The 21,082-nt window shown below is 44.2% G+C and overlaps 1 protein-coding gene across 3 annotated transcripts in view; it reads right to left on the bottom strand.

Annotated features, from left to right (window-relative positions):
- tbc1d14 (TBC1 domain family member 14) overlaps nucleotides 1-19,625 on the bottom strand; it is a 54,733-nt gene extending 35,108 nt beyond the window's left edge. The window contains exons 1-3 of one of the 3 annotated variants that reach the window (XM_004911250.4): nucleotides 19,592-19,625; nucleotides 18,360-18,510; nucleotides 12,376-13,090 (exon numbers count right to left, since the gene is read on the bottom strand). In XM_004911250.4, the coding sequence (XP_004911307.1) occupies nucleotides 12,376-13,090; nucleotides 18,360-18,411 (767 nt within the window). In that variant the 5' untranslated portion in view covers nucleotides 18,412-18,510; nucleotides 19,592-19,625. The other 2 variants (XM_004911248.3, XM_002938265.5) reach the window with 2 other exon arrangements.
- Nucleotides 19,626-21,082: the final 1,457 nt, after the last annotated feature.

The following is a 21,082-nucleotide window of genomic DNA, read 5'->3' as shown; positions in this document are numbered from 1 at the left end:
AGTATACAAAATCAGCTGTCTGGGTAATGCTAAACTACAATTCCCATCAGCCTCAGTCAGTGCTCTTTACTTTTTTTGGAGCCACACTGATTAAGGGGAACTTCACCCAAACACAACTTGAGCTTTTTGAAAAGTAAACATAAATAAATGGTATTTATTCACACCTTTGAAGAAACAGATTACAGTGAAAGGTATATTACCGGTTTCTGTTTTGAGGGATTATTTACCAAATTTTGGTTCAGAAGCCGGAGTTCTACTTTAAACACACATTGATTCTCATCAGTCGCCACAACAGAGCTTACAATCTAAGGTCCCTATCACATTCACGCTATGGTCAGCTTCATCAGGGGCCAATGAACCTGCCTATGCATTTTTGGAGACAAGGCAGTGAGCAACACTTTTAATGCTTGTACACACATGGTGTATGAAACCAGCCATCCAATAGAAGCTGAACAATTCTCAAATCGTCAGCAAATGAGTTGTAGCTGAACATAATCAGGGTCATGACCCAATATTAGGTACCTACATACCCCCATCCTTCTTCAGAGAATACCAAGAGGGCTGACTTACTAACACTGGAGCTAAATAGAACTTTTTCCTGGAGATAAAGTGCCAGTGATGGTGCCCATGCCAACAATCCAGTAATTAGATTTATAAGATTTACAGTAATTAGTCACCTGCAAGTAACAAAAAACAAAATCAAAGATCTGATTGGTTACTGTGGGCAACATCACCGGCGCAATTTATCTCCAGTGCTATTAGCAAAACCTTCTACAGCACCATATCTTCATATGAAGGAAGGGGGATTGCATATCACTTGTAGGGGCCACTTGACTGACCTACAAAACGCCACAAGATCCATTGTACCCGTCCTTTATTTTGCCTGTGTTTATGAACCTGATCATTAGCCCTGAGCAAGAGCACAGTGAAAGGTAGAACTAGTTATCTGTTGAAAACACAGGCTCATTGTTTGTGTTACTGGGAAGCCAAAGGTAAGAACCACCTTGTGGAAGGGACTATTTGGTGAGCAGGCTAGGGGAGTTTACTGTAAAGAGAGAAGAAAAAAAACTGACATCAATAAATGGAAAGGAAAACAAACTGGCAATTAAACATGGGATATTTTGTTTGAGGTCAGGCCCGTAACTGGCAATCTGTGGGTTCTGGCAAATGCCGGAGGGGCTGCTGTAAGATGCCATAGACCATATATTGTCAAAAACATGGCCCGCGGGCCAAATCCGGCTGCATGACTGTTTTATGTGGCCCTTGGTGAGTGTGTCTGACCATCCAGCGTGATCAATTTTTATTTTCCTCACATAGCAACTAAGACTTAGTATCTTACTAAGTATCTTAATAAAAGATTTGGCCCGCAACTTAGCCTGTGTTTTAGATTTCGGCCCCGTTATGTGATTGAGTTTGACACCCCTGCCATACACAGTCACTATTTTTTGGGCTGGTGGGGGGGCTGTTTGAGCTGTTTAAAATGCCATGGCCTATTCTGAACCTCAGTCCAGACCTTCTTGAGGTGATTAAAAAGATCAGTGTGGCCACACGTTGCTCAGATGCACAGGCTGGGGTCGGTTGCAAAGGGGCCACATAATGATGTTAATGCCCCCCCTAAGCAGGTTGTCCTTGGGCAAAGGGGGCCAATATAATGATGTTAATGCCCCCCCTAAGCAGGTTGCCCTTAGGCAAAGGGGGCCAATATAGTGATGTTAATGTCCCCCGTAAGCAGATCGCCACACGGAAGATAAGGAGGGGCACATCCCTGCCTGATGAATCACTTTAACTTTACCAACAGTGGAGCAGTTTGGTTCTACTAACTGGTTGGGCATCCAAAAACCACTGCAATACGTCACTGCTGGACTATAGAGTACAGCCTGACTTCCCAGCTAACGTATGCCCTGTGCTGGCTTTCTGGAACTGTATTTTCTCTATGAGAAGGCAAAGCATTGCAGGGGGCACTAGCAAGGAGATAAAGTTACAGGCCCTGGGCTACATACTGCCCTACCCATGACTGGCAGTATGAAGCAAACCATGGAGTTGACCACCACTGTTCAGTGTTAAAATCATCAAAACAAAGAAGCCAGATTGGGGTGTTAGCAGTGGCCCTCATACTGGCCCTCATACTGATACACACACAGCTCCTGTCTGATACAGAGGCTGATTTTCAAGTAAATTGCACAGTGAATTGCATCCAAAATTACAGATAAGTGCGGTATGAGTCAACCCTAAACTGCTTCAAAGCAACTGTTCTGGCTGATTAACCTCTGGTATAAGCGCGCCAAATTGTACCGACGCTGATCGCACAAACTAGAAAACTGGGCCAACTAATGAACCGACCAGGCGTCCATGGTAAAATCCCATCTCGGGGCCACTGGTTTCTAACTATAGCATGGGATCTTGGGCACAACAGAGGGGTGCAGTATGGGTTAATCCACATGAAATTACATTCAGTCATCTCAGAGCAAAGCCAATTGTCTGATGGAGGTAATTTTGTGTTGCACAGGTACAGGATCTGTTCTTCAGAATGCTCAGGACCTGGGGTTTTACAGATAAGGGATGTTTTCATAATTTGGATTCCCTACCTTAAGCCTCCAGGACCCACAGCAGAGAAGCAGTTTCTATTTCATGGGTCCCCCATTTACCACAGGAAGATATAATTTGTATAAAGTAAACAGCGGGAAAGCAAAATGAATCTACATCGTTAATCCAGCCCTGTGTGAGTGCAAACTAAGAACAAAATCCTATACAAAAATGGGGAGCTCATTGATCAACACTTGGCAAATTGGTTGCAGTAACACATAGCAACCAATCAGAGTTTAGCTTTTGTCAGCTAGCTGCAGGTAGAACAACGAATGCAACAATTCGATTGGTTGCCATAGTGTACTGCCCACTGGCAAATTTGCCCAGTGTTGATAAATGAACCCCTGTGTCTTAACAAACAGTAAAGGACAATGCAGGAACAGTTCCATTTTTTAATATATAACACTGATTAGCAAAATATCCCTTTTCCTAGCAGAAGCTGAGTTACCCTATACCAATAGAAGGGGGTAATTACATCAGATTATGTCCTGACCCACCCACATAATGCAGCGAAGCCTTAGCACTGCACAGTGGAAAATCAAATACCCACCAACCAAGCATGAACGGCCAATCGCATCATTGCTAACATGCAATATATATATATATATATATATATATTCAGCTTCTCAACTAAGTCAAGGGTGCCAGAGAAAGGCATCAAACAGAGATTCCATGCAATGGTTAACCCTTAAGAGTCTAGGGCTCTGGTACAAAGGTACCATTGTGTTGATTCCCTAAATTGCATGATTCAGGTTTCCCCTCAATGTAGGGCAACCCACGCTGCGGCAAGGTGAAAAAAGTCCCCTGTCACTGAAAGGGTTAAACAAAGGAGCTAAAACCTGTTTGTGCACAGAATAGCTTTTGTGTATGGGAATCATGGCTCCTTATCTGCAGGCCAATCACTGAATTACAGGTATTTCCATGGCCGTTCCAGCAAAGGTCACAGAGGAGCTGAAGGGATTTGTTGTTAACAATACGAAATAGAAGATATGAATGGCCCAGAAGTAACACAATTCAATGTAAGTGAGTATATTAATCCTGCTATACGGGAGCTGCTGCCCCAGGAGATGCATGCGTCTGTGCCAGCGATACACGCAGTGTTACGAGGAAGCTACAGTAACGCTGGGGCCAAAGGAGGTGCTTTCCCACGGCCAAAGAAACACAGAAAATTCCCTAAAGTCTTGAAAGCATAGTTCATCTCTAAAGTTAAAGGGGAACTCCAGATTTAGAACCAAAATTTGTTAAAAAGCCCCACACAGCACAGAAACACAATATACCTATCACTGTAATCTTTTCCTTCAAAAAGTATGAATCAATACCATTTTATATGCTAGAATCCAGCTGCAAAACAGTTTCTGCATCGCTTAAAATCCTGGCAGGGGAGGGGGGACTGAAACATTGATGTTACAAATTGTAACAACTGTGATGTTTCTTTTCTTAACTGATATTACACGTGCAGCAGGGAATTGTGGGATTATTTGAGTCACAAAGTAGTCAGCCAGATCAGCAGGGGAACAGGGGGCGGGGCTTAGGGAACTGTTCCAAACCATATTATTACATTACAAATTATGAAAAGGCTGCATATTTTTTTAATTGATGTATATTGCAAAGTTGCTTACCATTATGTTTACATTCATAAAGCTTTTAAAGTTGTGTTTGGGTGGAGTTCCCCAATTTTTAGCAACTTTTCAACTGGTCATTATTTTTTTGTTACAGATATTGAGTTATTTACCTACTTCTGACTCTTTCAAATAGGGGTCAATGACCCCATCACCAAAAAAACTGCTGTTTCAGGCTACAATGTTATTATTATGGTTACTCTTAATTCATTAACTTTCTGTTCAAGTGTCTCCTATTCATCTTTCGGTCTCTTATTCACACCACTGCCCAATTACTAGGGTACTTTAGACCCTAACAACCATATAGCTTTTGAAATGCCAAACTGGAGAGCTGCTGAACAAAAAGCTAAATAATTGAAAAACCACAAATAATAAAATAAATGGTGACCATTTGCAAATTATCTCTCTACATCATACTAAAAGTTCATTATAAGGTGAGCAACCGCTTTAATCACCACCCCCCCAGGCAAGCACACCTACGTGAGTATCAGATGTAGCTAAGGGGGCAGCCCTGGGCAGGTGGGGGTGTGAAACCAACAAACATTCAGTGTTAGTGGGGTGCAAGGGCCGATAGTCATTGGTTGGCTCAGCCTGCATGCCGGCTTCTCAGGGCCTCCAGCAAACATATGGAAAGCAAGGTGGCAAGTAGGAAAAGTAAATAAACACAAAGTCGAAAAGAAATAAATACCTGACAAGCCTACAATGTATCCATGGGGAATCCCATATAGTTTGATATTTTTGTTGTATGTACTTCCTCTATAGGACTGTGCAGAGTGAGAGCGCTACTGACCTCTAGTGGTGACACCACAGTATATCTGAAGGCTTACAGTGCTGGTCCTACTGATCCTTTATCAGAATAACACATACGATTTATATGTTGGATTTATTTCACATTAGATAACTGTGCTGGGTGTGATTACAAGATTTCTTGTCTGTGTGTATTTTGATAACTGGGAGCTGCCCTGTTGCTTGCCTCAGCACATGCATTCACAACAAATATCATTGAGTGTAATATTGCAGCACTAACAAACATGAATTATTACAAATGCACATATCAAACATGTCATACTTCCTTGGGGAAGCCAAATGCATTGCTTTAGCAAGTGAAATGACCACATCCTTCTTATACTACAAAAGGTACAAAAAGTAGCAGCAGCTGTTAGTAACTCGCATATCTATATACAGTATGCCGTCTATATAACTGGAGGCCGGTACAGGTATAGGAAACGTTATCTGGCAACCCATTATCCAGAAAGCTCCGAATTACGGAAAGGAAATCTCACATAGACTCCATTATAAGCAAATAATTCACATTTTTAAAAATGATTCCCTTTTTCTCTGTAATAATAAAACAGAATCTTGTACTTGATCCCAACTAAGGTATAATTAATCCTTATTGGAGGCAAAACAAGCCTATTGGGTTTATTTAACGGTTAAATTATTTTTTAGTAGAGTCAAGGTATGGAGATCCAAATTACGGAAAGACCCCCCTATCCGGAAAACCCCAGGTCCCAAGCATTCTGGATAACAGGTCCCATACCTGTATATGGTCCCTTATGATTGCTTACTATGGGTTATACGTGCCTTACTGTTACAAGACTCCCAGAATCCCAGCGGAGCTGCATGGGATTCTGGGAGTAGTTGTTCTGCTCTGTCTGGGGCACAGAGCTGGCCTGTCCCTGCAGTTTTTCCCTCACTCACCCCCTATTGGGAGGCACAGGTGTGTGGGGTAAGCCCGGCCTTACAATAAAGTCATACTTGGCTTTTGTACAGAATTGCTGCCCAACTTGTTTGTCCACTTAAAGCAATGGCATTTCCAAAAAGGGAAACAGTTTCAAAGTCCATTTAAAGCAAAATATATATATATATAGAAATATAGGGGTCTAATTTACCCTAGCAACCAGAGGTTTGAATGGGAGACTGTAATATGAATAGTAGAGGGCCCGAATAGAAAAATATGTAATAAAAACTAACAATAACAATAGGTTTTTTTGGCTGCTAGGGTCAGTAACCCCCACTTGAAAGCTGTAATCAGAAGGTAAATAAGTCAAAAACTATAAAACAAATAAAAAGTGAAGACTAATTGAAAAATTGCTAAGACTTGGCCATTCTATAACATACTAAAATATAACTATAGGTGAACTACTCCTTTAAGCCACCCAGCTACAGCATTTGGAATTAAAGTTCTAAATTGTTGGAACACTTTTAATTAGAGTACGGCAGTTAGTTTGTACAAAATCAACTGTTTTAAAAATTTAGCAGTTTCTTTTTGGCATCAGTTTTCTTATTCTGCAGTGAAGCAATCAGTGGGCCAGCGGTGGAGTAACTATAGTGGGCACCGGCCCTTTAACTGCTGGGGGGCTCCTCCTCTAACCTTATATACAGTATATAATCTATATCTGCTGAAACCTATATGCACAAAGTAGAATCCAGGCCAGTGGGAGGAAATACTCTAACAACTATGAGTATAGGTTAAATCCTTAATAAAACCTAATGAGTTAAACTCACTCTGTTCATCCAGGTTCTTACAGTGATAATAGGGAAAAAGCTGCTCCCAACAAGCATTCTGGTTGGGTCACATCCCGTATAGATCCCACACCTTTTATTATTTTCAATTATTTATGGGTTTATGATTACCCCGGTTTTAAAAGAATTAGAAACAATAAAGCTGCATGGCAACTCCGCAACCTCAAAAAAAACAAAAAAAAAAGATTAAAGCTACTCCCCACAGCCGGTGTCAGGGTTAATGAGTGGAAACAAAATAGCCGAGTGCCTAATGAATTGTTTGGCTGTAAGGCACACCGCAGTGATCTGGGTATAATGTGACAGATCAGGTTAAGAACGTTTCAATAATTTAAGTGCCTTTGTAGAAATGTCCCACTGACGGCTGTAATACACAGATATTTAGTTTCTATTGTAACAAATGAACCCTAAGGGTAAGGATGAATGCTTCTATCCCATAGCCACACAAACCTCATCTATACCTCTGACCGGTTGTAATAGTCTAACAGTCTGCAATATCCAGCATCACCTTGCAGGGGCTGCTGGGAGCTGTAGTTCAAGAGGTGGACTGCCCCAGATCAAAGATCACTCTGTATGTGACTTGCTTGCTTTGGGTTATTAATAATAATAATAATAAATAATAATAATAAATTTCATATATAATGACATTCCTGGTACCACTCCTAGTGCTTCTCCGCAACATAGCTCCAATATGCTGAGCAGCCATGACGCCACTGACACGGTCCAACAGCAAGCAAGGACATGTGTGGGGCCACAGAGACATAGGAAGAGGCAACCCAAATAAAGCTGGCCATACACGCACTGGTATAAACTTAATAAATTATTTTTCGTACGATTCCCAGACAGTGCACGGGCTTAGAATTATTGTCCCAATAATTTTCCTACCATGGCAATCATCTAGTCAATTGGTTAGAACAGGTTAGAAAGTTTTGATTGGATAACGATAAAATTTATGCATGTATTGACGATATCCTTTGGTGACCTACAATGCAATTCTGGGACGCCATTTTCATATGATTGTTGTCTGCCAATGTATTTTATTACAGAACCTCCTCAGATATGTTATTTTTAGAGATTTATCCTACAATTTAATTCTGAAGTTAGTTTTAGATCTTTGCATTTAAACGTACAATCAACATCCAAAGAAAACTAAACTCTGAATGTGAGTGGCCACCTCAAGTCTTCCAGCAGAATTTGGCCACTAGAGGCCACTGTTGGTCATTACAGTCTGTGCAAGATAAAAGGAAGTTATATGTATTTACATATAATGTGCAATTAACATGCACTGTACATAAAAGTGTGTTTTAGAAGCTCCAGTGTGGTTTATGTAAATACATCTCTATGCAGCCGGGGGGGGGGGGGGGGGGGGGGTGCCATTCAGGGTTCAATAGGGCTGTAGGGTCCCCTTTGCTTAGCAGATAACAGATGCTTAGAATACAAATGGTTTCAGTACTAAATCACCGATTAGCAGATGGTATTCAGGAGTCTGCACCAACACATACATACATACATACAATACACTGAGTGATCTGCTCTTTGGGCAAGGTCACCAAACGAGTGGATCGTCTCCCGATATGCCCACCGACGGTGTTTGAAACGGTGGGTATATGGCCTGTCGGACTGAGGGCCATATCAACCAGTCAATGTGGCCCCCAATGCGATGGGAAAGTTAAACCCGCTTGATCAAGATCTGGCAAATTTTAGACCAGATATCTGTTGAGTAGGCCCATCGGGGGTGCCCATACACGGGCAGGTAAGCTGCCGAATCGGTCTGAAGGACCCGAATTGGTAACTGAAATTTGCCCTTGTATGGCCACCTTAAGGCTAGAAGACCTTAATGTCCAACAGAGAGCTTTAATCACCCACAATAGTTCTCTGCTATAGCGGGCGACTAATCTCTCTCTCGCCTTTCCACCAGCAATAGATTAGTTGCCCGCTATAGCAGAGATTTATCGTGGGCGACTAATTTCCCCGTGGGTCATTACCCTAAGTGCAATACCTTAAAGGAGAAGAAAATGTAAAAACTAAAGCTGGCCATACACGTGGCGATCCGACGATGTTTCGTACGACCATCGGTCGCACGAAACATCGTCAGATCCGCCACACACCATTCAGGGCTGAATCGGCAGGTAAGGAGGTAGAAACAATAGGATTTCTACCTCCTTCTGCCGATTCAGCTCTGAAGGGAGAATTTTGGTCAGGCGCCTTCTATGGCGCCCGATCAAAATTTTCTAACCTGGCCGATCGACGAGCCGACCGATTTCAGCAGCTTCCTGCGACATCGGTCGGCTCGCTGACATACCATACACGCACCGATTATCGTACGAAACGAGGTTTCGTACGATAATATCGGTGCGTGTATGGCCACCTTAAGTAAGCTTTATCAGAAAGGTCTATGTAAATACAGCCATAAGCACTCACAGAACAGAGTCCTCTATCAAAAAAAAAAAAAAAAAACAACCAGAATTTCTTGTCTTCTTTTGTGTAAACATGTTCTTCAGTATCAGACTTTCTTTCCTTTAGGGCTCCTTTAGGTTTGGGGCATGAGTCTGCGCAGCTCTCTCCTCTCTCCCTTTTTTTTGCTCCCCCTCCCATAAGAATTCACTCCTTCTCCCATCAGAATGTGTGATCCGAGCTACAAACAACTAGAGCTGCAGCACTGAAGCTACCGAGACCAAGCTAAAATGGCAGCTGCTATCTTAAACAAACAGAGGAGGGTTCTAGGGCCATTTACTCAGGTATGGTAATGCTTTCTGCAGAATAAATATAGTTTTCTAGGTGGCACTAATGTGGCTAATCTATTGCCAGTAAAATGCAAAAAGACTTTCCTTTTTGTTGGATCGCACAGAAATCAGTTATTAAGTAAATAAAAATTGTAACTATATGGCCAGCTTTAGAACTTGGGCACTTGCTATGTGTCTCTTAGCCTGCGTTTCTTCTTCAGGTGGAGAGAACTGGATCCACTCCCGTGCAATGTTCCATGTATCTGCACTGAAAAGTACAGCTTCCACTTGAGTGCAGGTACACAGAGCAGAGCTGAGGTTGGCCTGAAAATATGCCTGCTTTTGCAAATGCTCTTGACCTGCTATGCTCAAAAAAGCTTTTGGTTGCACATGTACCCAGAGCCATTGCATCGGGCTGGGTGCCAAACTGGGCGCAAAACTGGATACACTTCATGTGCCTGTATTCAGGCCGACACAATGACTCCGACTGCAGGTACAGCGCTGGCGATGTTTATCCGCAGGTTGAGAATTCACCCTGTATGGCATCAGCCTTAAGGTGGCCAATAATAGCTGACAACAGGCCACCGAGTATGGGGCCCTCAGACAGGCCTACCCTAACAATATCTGCCCAACAACTCAGATGCCGATCAGGCAGGTCTAAAAATCTCGTCGGGGCAAGAGGCACATCAGCTTATTGATGCGGTTTTCACCCTGATGGCCTCCACCCGTCAATGTGATTTGATTGTTAGGCCTTCAAGAAATATATTCACAGGCGTGGGACAAATAAAAATATAAAGAAAAATGTTTTGGTGTTACTTGTCCCTTTAGGGTGAAGACACACAGTGCTACTAGTAGCAGCTACTTGTCACGGCTACAAAAATAGACAATGCTGATCATTTACTGATAATTGTCTCTATGTGTGTTTTAGCAGAGGCAATTCTCAGTATTGTCTATGGTAGGGGATTTTTTAGCATTTAGTAGCTGTGACAAGTAGCTGCTACTAAGTAGCTCCATGTGTCATCGCCTTTAAATATGAACTTTCTTATAGTAATCAGTATGACATAAGGAGCATGGAAGGTTCTACCGAATGCAAAAACAATGCAGGCAGCGTCTGTTAATCATCATATTCAGTATACAGTGGGTTCCTGCCACACTAATTAAAAATCTTGTTAGCTTAATAATTTGCCATTTCCCTTTCTTTTCCAGTGTTAGCTCAGCAAACCTGCCCTTCACTACAACACACACTCCTGGCTAAAGAACATATTTGTACTGTAGGGGAACAGAAATTGGAACAGGCCCAAAGCTGTATGAAGCCAGCGAGTCACATGCTCAGAGGCACGGCTGATGCACAGTAATCGGATTATGGCTTGCACCGTGCCATTCGGCCATGGATTAACCCTCTCAGTGCTGTGAGAGTGCAGAGAAGGCGAACGTAGAGTGTTGTGTTTGGGTTTATGATACAAAAAAAACAAGAACAACTCCAACTGGTATCTTTGACTGGTATTATACTGTATCAAGTAGGGCTGCCCAACTACCCAAAGGAAAAAAATTTTTTTTTTATAGCCCAAAAGTCATCCAAGATCTACACAGGCCTCTCTCTATGAAATAACTGTTCTATAATAACCAGGCCACCAAACACTAATCTAAAGAGAAAGCTGGGTAGTGTGTTCGCAGTGCAGTACTTTATGTCAGCGTTTTTCAACCACTGTTCCGCGGCACACTAGTGTTGCCTGGTGTGCCGTAGGCAGGGCACCAATGTACTAGGGGGGCACTGCTTTTGGCACCAATGTACTAGGGGGGCACTGCTGCTGGGCACCAATGTACTAGGGGGGCACTGCTCTTGGCACCAATGTACTAGGGGGGCACTGCTGCTGGGCACCAATGTACTAGGGGGGCACTGCTCTTGGCACCAATGTACTAGGGGGGCACTGCTGCTGGGCACCAATGTACTAGGGGGGCACTGCTGCTGGGCACAGAGTTAAATTTTTTAACATTTTCTAATGGTGGTGTGCCTCGTGATTTTTTTCATGAAACAAGTGTGCCTTTGCCCAAAAAAGGTTGAAAAACACTGCTTTATGTTATGCTCACAACTTATGGCATGTGTTGCTTTGTGTTCCCCACTACTGAGCGCTGCATTTTAGAACAACCACCTCAAGTAAGAGGCAACTCACATCTGAACAACAGGGATCCTCACGATTTGGACCAATCAGAAACCAAGCTAATATGTAACAAACAGTGTTAATTTGGAACTGGATATCACATACAGCAGTGATTCCCCAATGGTGGGACATACCAGTGAGACTGAAGATTTATTATAGATCAAACTGGGGAAACCAGAAATATACATATAATATATACACACACAATAGTATACACAAACCTGTGTGTTAGTGTCTGTACATACACACACACACAGCCTACATATATTTATACATAAGCAGAAGACCCAGACTGCCACAAAAAGAAGTCCAGGCTTTACCAAAAAAAGACCCATAAAGTTGGTGAGAGCTGAACAAAAAATTGGTTTCCGGATAAGGGATCCCATACCTGTATTAAAGGGAGTCTTGAAGACTCGACCTATACCTCAAAGGGACCCAGTTTTAGGTTTCTACCCTTATTTTTTTACACAAGCAAAATGTCCCTGGGGCTACAAATAGGGGCTCTGATTGGCTATTTGGTAGCCCCTATGTGAACTGGCAGCCTACAGGAGATTCTGTTTGGCAATACACCTGGTTTTAATGCAACCTAAGCTTGTCTCCAAGCCAGGAATAATATAAGAAAATGCTTTGAGGCCACTGGAAGTAACACCCAAGGGGTTGGTGAGCAACATGTTGCCCCTGAGCCACTAGTTGGGGATCACTGGCCTAGTCCATCACCCTACAGGAAACAGGACCACAAATTAAAGTAGAAAAACCCCATTAACTTACTTGTTAAAGAGATTACTAAGCGATCCAAATATCTTCAGCTTTTTGTCCACTTCCGCCTCCTGAGCGAAACTTTCCTGAATGCCATCAGTACTGTTGTCTTTTGTGGAGTTCAGCGTCACTTCGGAAAAATGCGTTTCGTCATTCTCCAATGCGACAATTGCACTTGAATTGCTCGTTACTACAAAATCCACAATGTCCTCGTTACTCACGGACAGCGTGGTGGAAAAGTCTGTGCTGAGGCTGGAGATGCTACAGTCCGAAACGTCGTCACTTCTGTTGAGGGACGTCGGGCTGTACAGCTTTGCGGTGTCGTATCCGGATCTGGGAAGGGTGGAGGCTTTCCAGACAACGTGGTCTGGTTCTGTGCTACTCAAAGACTGAGGTCCATTACTACCTGAGATTGTCTTGGAGTTCTGAAAAACTCGCTCATGTGCAGCAGCGCTAGAGTTTGGTCGTAAGGTCTGTACAGGTTCTGGGGGTGCAATTTCCAGCGTGGGGATTCTGGAATCCACAGAAGACACCGCGGGACTCCCGCCGCTGGCAGCAAAATGATGACTGGGCCGGAATTCCGTCGGTCCGAAAGACGGAGCACCTTTTAGATTCCATTTTCCAAGGGCAGGAATTTCACTCTCGATGCTAATGTCCTGGACTTCAATGAACCCTAAGTTTCTAATGTTGGTTGGAACGTCTTTATTCATGTTAGACCAGGACGTAACTAGAAGACATAAACACAGTATTGGTTACCCAAAGTCTATTCAGGAGCAAAGAACACACATCCAAGGGGCATTATGACACCAGACAGTGGCTATGCTTATAAACACAACTCACAATGCTATGCTCTGCATGACTTTTCACTTATGGGGCCAAAAGAACTCTTAACCCTACCATACTGTTATGTTATGGACATACTACTAAAAATGACATACACACGCACACCCTTTCCCACTAAGCTGCCATTTAAGTATTTTAAAGTCCAGTCCACTTCTGCAGTGTCTGAAAGGGATCTGGTTTCTTGGATATAAGCCAGCGTGACTAGTGCACTATTGTGCATTATCAGATAGCAAATATTTAGGTTCTACCCAATGTGCACTTCCCTTCCTTCTATTTAGAAGGATGGGGGTGGAGTGGTATATTAGGTTCAGGTTGGGCACAGGATTCAGGGCAGGGCAGATCAGTGCTGGAAATTAAAATGATCCCATTAGTGGCAACCCTTCTGCCTCCAATTCAAAACATATCCCTTGCAGCTAACCAGGCGGAACCTAAGCATGTAATGAACAAAGGTGCTTGAAGACAAGTACCTTTTAGCCATTTTACCCACCATAAACATCTGTGGCCATATGACCTTTAAAGGGGGGTCACCTATAAGTTAACTTAAAGAATTGTCAACTTTAGTTTTTGAATTATTTGCCTTCTTCTAACTCCTTTTAGCTTTTAAATGGGGGTCAGTGACCCAAGTAGCCAGTATTTACACCTGTGCCATAGCATGTAGCTTTCAGTTCTACTTTAAACCATCAATGAAAATAAAAGCTAAAATGATGCCAATACTGTTCGGGGTTTTTTTTATCTTTTCAGCCACTGCATTGCTACCCATTCTGCCAGCTGACATGGCTCCTGCCCTCAGAATGCCATTTTAAAGCAATGCCGCCGTGCTGACTGTTTGCTCAGATCCCTCGCCTAGTAATGAATCTGTAAGTGGAAAGTGTAATCTTGTTTCTTTGTTATTTCCGTGTTGTCTCTGGCAGAGCCCATCACTTCTCATTGCCTGTGGCACCGGGAGCAAGGACGCCGAGCACTGACTCATGGTTTGTCAGCAATCCTTATGGATCCCATGCTGCTCTCATAGCACTCAAGCACTCAATAACAAATGCCTAATTATGGGGTAGATTTAAGGATGAAAGTATCCTTTAGTAGCAAGCAGCAGGCAGATTTACATTAAAGTTGATGTCCAGGGGCATGGGACGCATTCACCAAAAGAGGCCGTGTGTGCTGTGATCCTTATTGCTAGAAGCAGGCAGCATAGCAACTTTACCTCTGTTAAATCCACAAACAAAGCGATGCGAAGGGCTATCCACCAGCAACTCCTATTGTTGTCGATGGAAAGCCTTTTCGGAGAGGTTTGTGGCCCACGATAGCAGAGATCTATCACAGTTGACTGAACCACTCTGTGAGTTCTAACCTTAAAGGTGAAGACACACAGAGTTGAGGTGCCCATACACCTTAAGATCTGTTCGCTTGGCGATGTCGCCAAGTGAGCAGATCTTCTCCCGATATCCCCCACCTACGGGTGGGCGATATCGGGAGAATCCAGGCTAATTCGATCGTTTAGCCGGTATAGGCAAAGTCAGTCCGGGGACCGCATCAACGAGCCGATGCGGTTCCTGATCCGACTAGATTTTCTAACCTGCCCGATCGATATCTGGCCTATTTCAGGCAAGATATCGGTCGGGCAGGCCCGTCGGTAGTCCCCATACACAGGCCGATTAGCTGCCGAATCGGTCTAAGGGGCCGATATCGGCAGCTAAAATTGGCCCGTGTATGGGGACCTTTACTTAGTAGCAGCTACTTGTCTTGGCCACTAAGGGTGAAGATACACAGAGCTACTAGTAGCAGCTACAAAAATAGGCAATGCTGATCATTTACTGATGTGTCTCTGCGTGTGTTCCAGCAGAAGCAATAATCAGTATTGTCTATGGCAGGGGATTTTATGGTGTTTAGGAGACACATGGAGCAGCTTAGTAGCAGCTACTTGTCATGGCTACTAAATGCGGGAAAATCTCCTGCCATAGACAGTTCTGAGAATTGCGTCTGCTAGAACACACGCAGAGACAATTATCAGTAAACAATGAGCATTGTAGCCGTGACAAATAGCTGCTACTAGGAGCTCAGTGTGTCTTCACCCTAAAACCCGGCAGGTTACATATAAAGGAACATTAGCATTCTGTTTATTGTGCAAACTCAATGAGACTATCAGGCAGAGCTGTTTGTAAACAAACAAGAGCCTGTATTTCCACTACCAGGGCCCCCACAAAGATACTGAAGGGCTTGCTCGCCTGCTTTTGGCTACAATTAAAGCCAAGCAGCTCCGGCGTGTTCCCACTTGTAGATCACCACAGGTTTCCTTATGAATTATAGATCAGCCAGGTGTGTGCGCAACATGCAAGGCTGCCATGACTCAGATTTAACTGTTTATTGGAAGGCTTAGCTTGGGTTATAAGCCATTTAAAGGGGAAGTTTAATGTTGCAATAATCAGTATGTTTTAGATGGACCCAATGCAAGCATTTCAGCTGCACTTTAGCTTTTTTGTTTCTTATACAGTATATGACTTTTTATGACGTGTCTCTTTTCTGCAACTTAAAATGCCATGTGGTTCCTGTATTAAGTATGGAACAATAGGGCTGCTAACTTAGTCTGGAGCAATGACGCAGTCAGCATTATACTGAATAAAAATGTAAAAGGTGCACTATCCCCATTACAGGGTAGCCATACTGAAGTTTCAGGTTGTACACACTGAAGTGCCTGCCGACTGCCTGCCCATTTTAATAAAGGGCACTACCATATAAGAACAGTAAATGCCTGACTTATGCCCATTAGTACCAACATTTACCTTGCGGGTGGGTTGCCAGTTCCTGTCAGACTGCTCATAGAGAGTGAGCACACCTGCCCAGGGCCCCTCACTCAAGTAGCACCCTGCTACTGGGAGCATATATGAGTGTGCCACAATTGGCAGCATGCCCCATTGCCCCAGGCCCCTCACCAATAAGAACTGCCCTGGCTCCTGTGGATTAACATTCATAGGGGATTCTAGGATGAATTAACTCATCTGTTGTTGGAATTCACAAACTGTCCCTGCACAGCAACAGCAGCTACAAACGCTGGCACTAAAGCTTAATGACAATTAAGTGCATGTTATGATACTGGTATATATGATATGTACACTCATAACTGCATACAGGTGTATATGATATGTGCAGGTGTATATATGTACATGCAGAAATTCATACAGGTGTATATGATATGTGCAGGTATATATGCATACAGGTATATGTGATATGTGCAGGTATATATGCATACAGGTGTATGTGATATGTGCAGGTATATATGCATACAGGTGTATGTGATATGTGCAGGTATATATGCATACAGGTGTATGTGATATGTGCAGGTATATATGCATACAGGTGTATGTGATATGTGCAGGTATATATGCACACAGGTGTATGTGATATGTGCAGGTATATATGCATACAGGTGTATGTGATATGTGCAGGTATATATGCATACAGGTGTATGTGATATGTGCAGGTATATATGCATACAGGTGTATGTGATATGTGCAGGTATATATGCATACAGGTGTATATGATATGTGCAGGTATATATGCATACAGGTGTATATGATATGTGCAGGTATATATGCATACAGGTGTATATGATATGTGCAGGTATATATGCATACAGGTGTATATGATATGTGCAGGTATATGCACCCAAGGTTCCCTCCCTTGCCAGATGAAGAGCTGAATTCGGGAAGCTAACAGCAAGCGTGGGTTATGGCGGGACTGCGCTGCTAGGGACACACGGGGTTATTATAGCTCCCGACATGCCCAAAAGCTTGAAAGACTTGTTTGTCTGGCATCACCAGAGTAATATAGTCTTGCATGCAGGAAAGCTGGATAGCAACCTATCTAGAAATCAGCTCGGATTTACATACGCAAAGGGATGAACGTGATGGACGCGTGGCTATTGTCAATCTCGCCAACCTATTGTCAGCCACAGAACGTCAGCACTGCTGTACACAACTGATACTGTGCAACAATAAAACAAACATGGAGCAAACGGCACTGCTCAAAGCATCCTGACTATGCCACTGAAACATTTGGGGGGGGAAAAACTCTTTACGCCATAGTTTTTAACCGTTAATGTGCTGTGCAAAACCAGTAAAATATGCAGCGTGGCACAGATTACAAATCCAATGAGGAAAAGCCCCCATAGGTATATGGAGATGGGGCAAATCTCATGTGGTTCATTCTCTCCCTGTGACCAGGACCTCCAGCAAGTTCTGTCTCTTTGTTACCCTTCACTTTTTTTTTCCAGGCTATTCATCTTCCAGTCTGTCACCAAAGCCGTTACTAGGTTAAGCAGGACCCTAGCAACCAGATCTTTTAGATTCAAATTAGAAAGATGCAGCAGCAATTCAAAAGCCACAATGGATGAAAGAAAGACCAAGTGCAAGTAGGCAGGCCCTTGCTCTATCTAGTGGACCTGCTTTACACACCTCAGGCTGAAAAAAAGGCCTTTATGGACCTTGTTGTCCCTATGAAACTTGCCCAAAAATGTGCATCTAGTGCAGGAAAAATGGCTGCCTGCATAGATACCCAGCTATATACAGTTTATATATAAAGTTTTATATATAGAGGCCATTATCCAAATGCACCAAACCTAATGAAAACATAGCAGGTGGCAAAAACAAACCAAGGCACAGGGTAGGCACAGCCGCCTACGAGAAACATACAATCTTCCGGGTGTGTGGAAGGAAATGAAATGCAGTGCAGGCAATAAAATAGCGGTTCCTATGTGTCAACACATTGAGTAACACTGACAAACACACTTTCATTAAGCAACGACTCTCACAGAACCTGTCGCCCTCTTCACTTTCCATTTGGGAAGTAGAGTTGCATTTTCCAGGGCCAAACATCAATAGGAAAAGCAGCAGCGATCTGGAACATTTGCTCCTTTTTGGGAATCATTAGCCGTCCTACTGTGGCCCCAAACACAGACCAACTGTAAGGGTTTAAATGTCATTTCATTTTTATCTTTCTGTTCAAGCCGTCTCCTATTCGCCCTGTATCTGCCCACACAGGATGCAGCTTCGGATACGTGGTTTCCAGACACTCGTGCCGCTACACTCGTTCTTTCTATACCCCCCAAGCAAGTAAGGGTTAACCAGTCATATACCGGGGGGGGCCCAAAGTCCCTTTCTTACCTGGGCTGTGGAGGCCGCCATTCTGTTGGGGTTCATGTTGTGCTTGGGACATAGCCAGCAGCAGGCTGCCAAGTCTACAGGAAGCGCGAGACTGCAGGGCAGAGGGGTGTCCGCGCCATGATGGGCCGGTTGAGCTGAACTTCTTCGAGAGCTTTTTTACAAAAGGGGAAGGGAGAGCGAAACAGAAGTTACCAAAATGCTGTTACATCCCACATATTGCATCAGAATGCTGCTGCGCTGAAAGGGTTACTAGGTGCCCACACACCAGCCAATGCATTGGCATAAGCAAACAAGTGGCAAAGGGACTGCTATCTACAAGGTTACCCACCAAACCATTCAAAAGGTGCCCTTGTCCTCTTCCAATTATAAGGGGGGGTAGAATTTGTGGGTTAAACGAAAATAAAGTGGGGCCCTTTAAGAAAAAACTTTATTGAAATGTGCACACAAGGCAGAGGTGGAACTGAGATATAATAGAAGTTAATTAGAATGACTTAATGCAACATAATCCCTAGCTGGCTGACTCACTAAGAGGAAAAGTTGCCCTGACCTCAATAATCACACCCCAGCAATCACAGGGGCAGTGTAGCCTGCTGCTCTATTGCACTACAAGTCCCAGCATTCCCCCCAGGGCTGCATGAGAAGCAATAATAATAATAATGGGATTATAGAGTAATACTAAGCATGCTCTTGTCATGTGCTCCGGGCAGTGGCGCCCCCTGTGAGGCCCCTCAGGAATGCAGGCTGCTCAGAAGTTACAAGTGCCCCCCACAAACACCTGCAGCCAACGCACAAGTTGCCCCCTTCTCCCCTACACTGTGCCCAGCAGCAGGGCCTCTCCCTGCCCCCAAGCCCTGGCACAGAGCCCAGCCCAAGCCTACCAGTGTGAGCCCTCACCTTGGGCTGCTCCACACCCCGCTCACACACTCGCTCCCTACGAACAGAAAACCCCCCCTGTCCCACCTGATAATGGTACTTACCCCCCATCCCATCCCTAGGGCCCTGCCGCCCCTGCCCAGAGCTCCCTCACCTGCCCCAGGGGTCCCAGCGTACGATTGAGCCCTCCTCTCCCTCCTCTCCTAGCGGCAGGTGCTGCAGCTTGTTCCTGGAAGGGAGGCGCTTCCTCCCTGTGTGTGTGGCCCTCCTCCTCCTGCTCAGCCCTCCCTCCCCACACACCGAGCTGCCGCCTCCTTCCCCCCATGTCAGCGCCTCAGAAGCTTCCCCCTGCGTCTCACCGGCAAGGTGCTTGCTCTGGATCTGGAAGAGTTAATAGCCCCCCCCCCCAATAGCAGACTGGAATTTACCCGTTTGTTGCTTTCCATCATTCACACATTACTCAAGGTGCTTTTTGGCCGCTGCTGCAACTTCTAAATCGCATGCAACTTGCAGCCGCCACTTCAGTTTTTAAACTTGGACACATAGTAAATTTATGTTCTGCCTTTTTTCCATTTACTAACCCACCACAATCGGCAGAGTTAGTTTAATTATAGATAATGAGCCCTGTATGAACAATCCCCTCACTTTCCAAAGGTTTTGGGCAGGGGTACACCGGGAGATTAGTCTGTTGTTGCGGGCGACTAATCTCCCCGCAATGCCATTCCACCGGCTAGAATGTAAATCGCCAGTGGGATGGCATACGCGGCACCTCGATTTGCCGAAGTTGTCTTGAGAGGAAATTTCGGGTGACTGCGGGACACTGCAGCGACGGGTATGCCATCCCACCGGCGATTTACCTTCTAGCCGGAGGGATGGCATTGCAGGGAGATTAGTCTCCCGTGACAACGAAGATTTGTTGCGCGGCGACTAATCTCCCTGTGTGTCACTGCTCTTAGGGCGAAGACACACGGAGCTACTAGTAGCAGCTACTTGTCACAGCTACAAAAATAGACAATGCTGATTATTTACTGATAATTGTCTCTACATGTGTTTTAGAGCAAAGACATGCTGCAATTAGTAGCAGCAAGTTTTGAAAAATTTGCAGCAACTAATCCACACGGAATCCGCACAGGCGATAAGTTGGAGCAACTTGTACTTTACCCAGTGGCGGGAAAGTCGCTGCGTTTAGTCGCCACAACCAACTTTTTAAAAAGCTGCAGTGCCTAATTGCTGCATGTCTTTGCCCTTAGTAGAGGCAGGGTATTTCTGGCATCAGCCTTAGGTAGCTTTGACAAGTAGCTGCCAATGCTGGATTTCTAATTACTCTGCCCAGAGGCTGCCGTAATTACCCGCCCCACTCAGGGTCACGCGCTTGCGCATTCATTTAGCTCACATACGGAGAACACATACGCTTTCTGTGCGCCCAGTACCCAGTGCTCCGTATGTGAGCAGAGTATAGGTGCAGCTGAAATCTGTGTCCCACTAATCTGGGCCTGGTAGCTGCTCCATGTGTCTTTGCCCTTATGCTGGGGGGGTTTATCTGTGTCTTGATCACATGATTGCCTAAGGAGCAGGCTGGAAACTGAAACTTGCTTTTAATTTCATTTCCTCTGTTCAGCTCAAGAAATAACACTGATTATTGCTTTTTTTAAAGGGGGATTTCCACCCAAATTTTTATTTTTTAGTAATGAAAAAAAATCATCATTCTAAAGGTGCCCGTACACGGGCTGATTGTGTTATATTGATTTCCGGCCCGTGTAGGGGCAGGAACGAGGGGCCTGCCCGATGTCTGCCCAATTTCAGTCCAGATATCAGTCGGGCAGGCCCCTCGTTCCTGTTAAAAGATTTAG

The sequence above is a fragment of the Xenopus tropicalis genome, chromosome 1 (assembly GCF_000004195.4).
Source record: "Xenopus tropicalis strain Nigerian chromosome 1, UCB_Xtro_10.0, whole genome shotgun sequence".
NCBI lineage: Eukaryota > Metazoa > Chordata > Amphibia > Anura > Pipidae > Xenopus > Xenopus tropicalis.
Note: the sequence above shows the minus strand (reverse complement) of the source record. Positions and strands in the feature narration are given on the sequence as shown.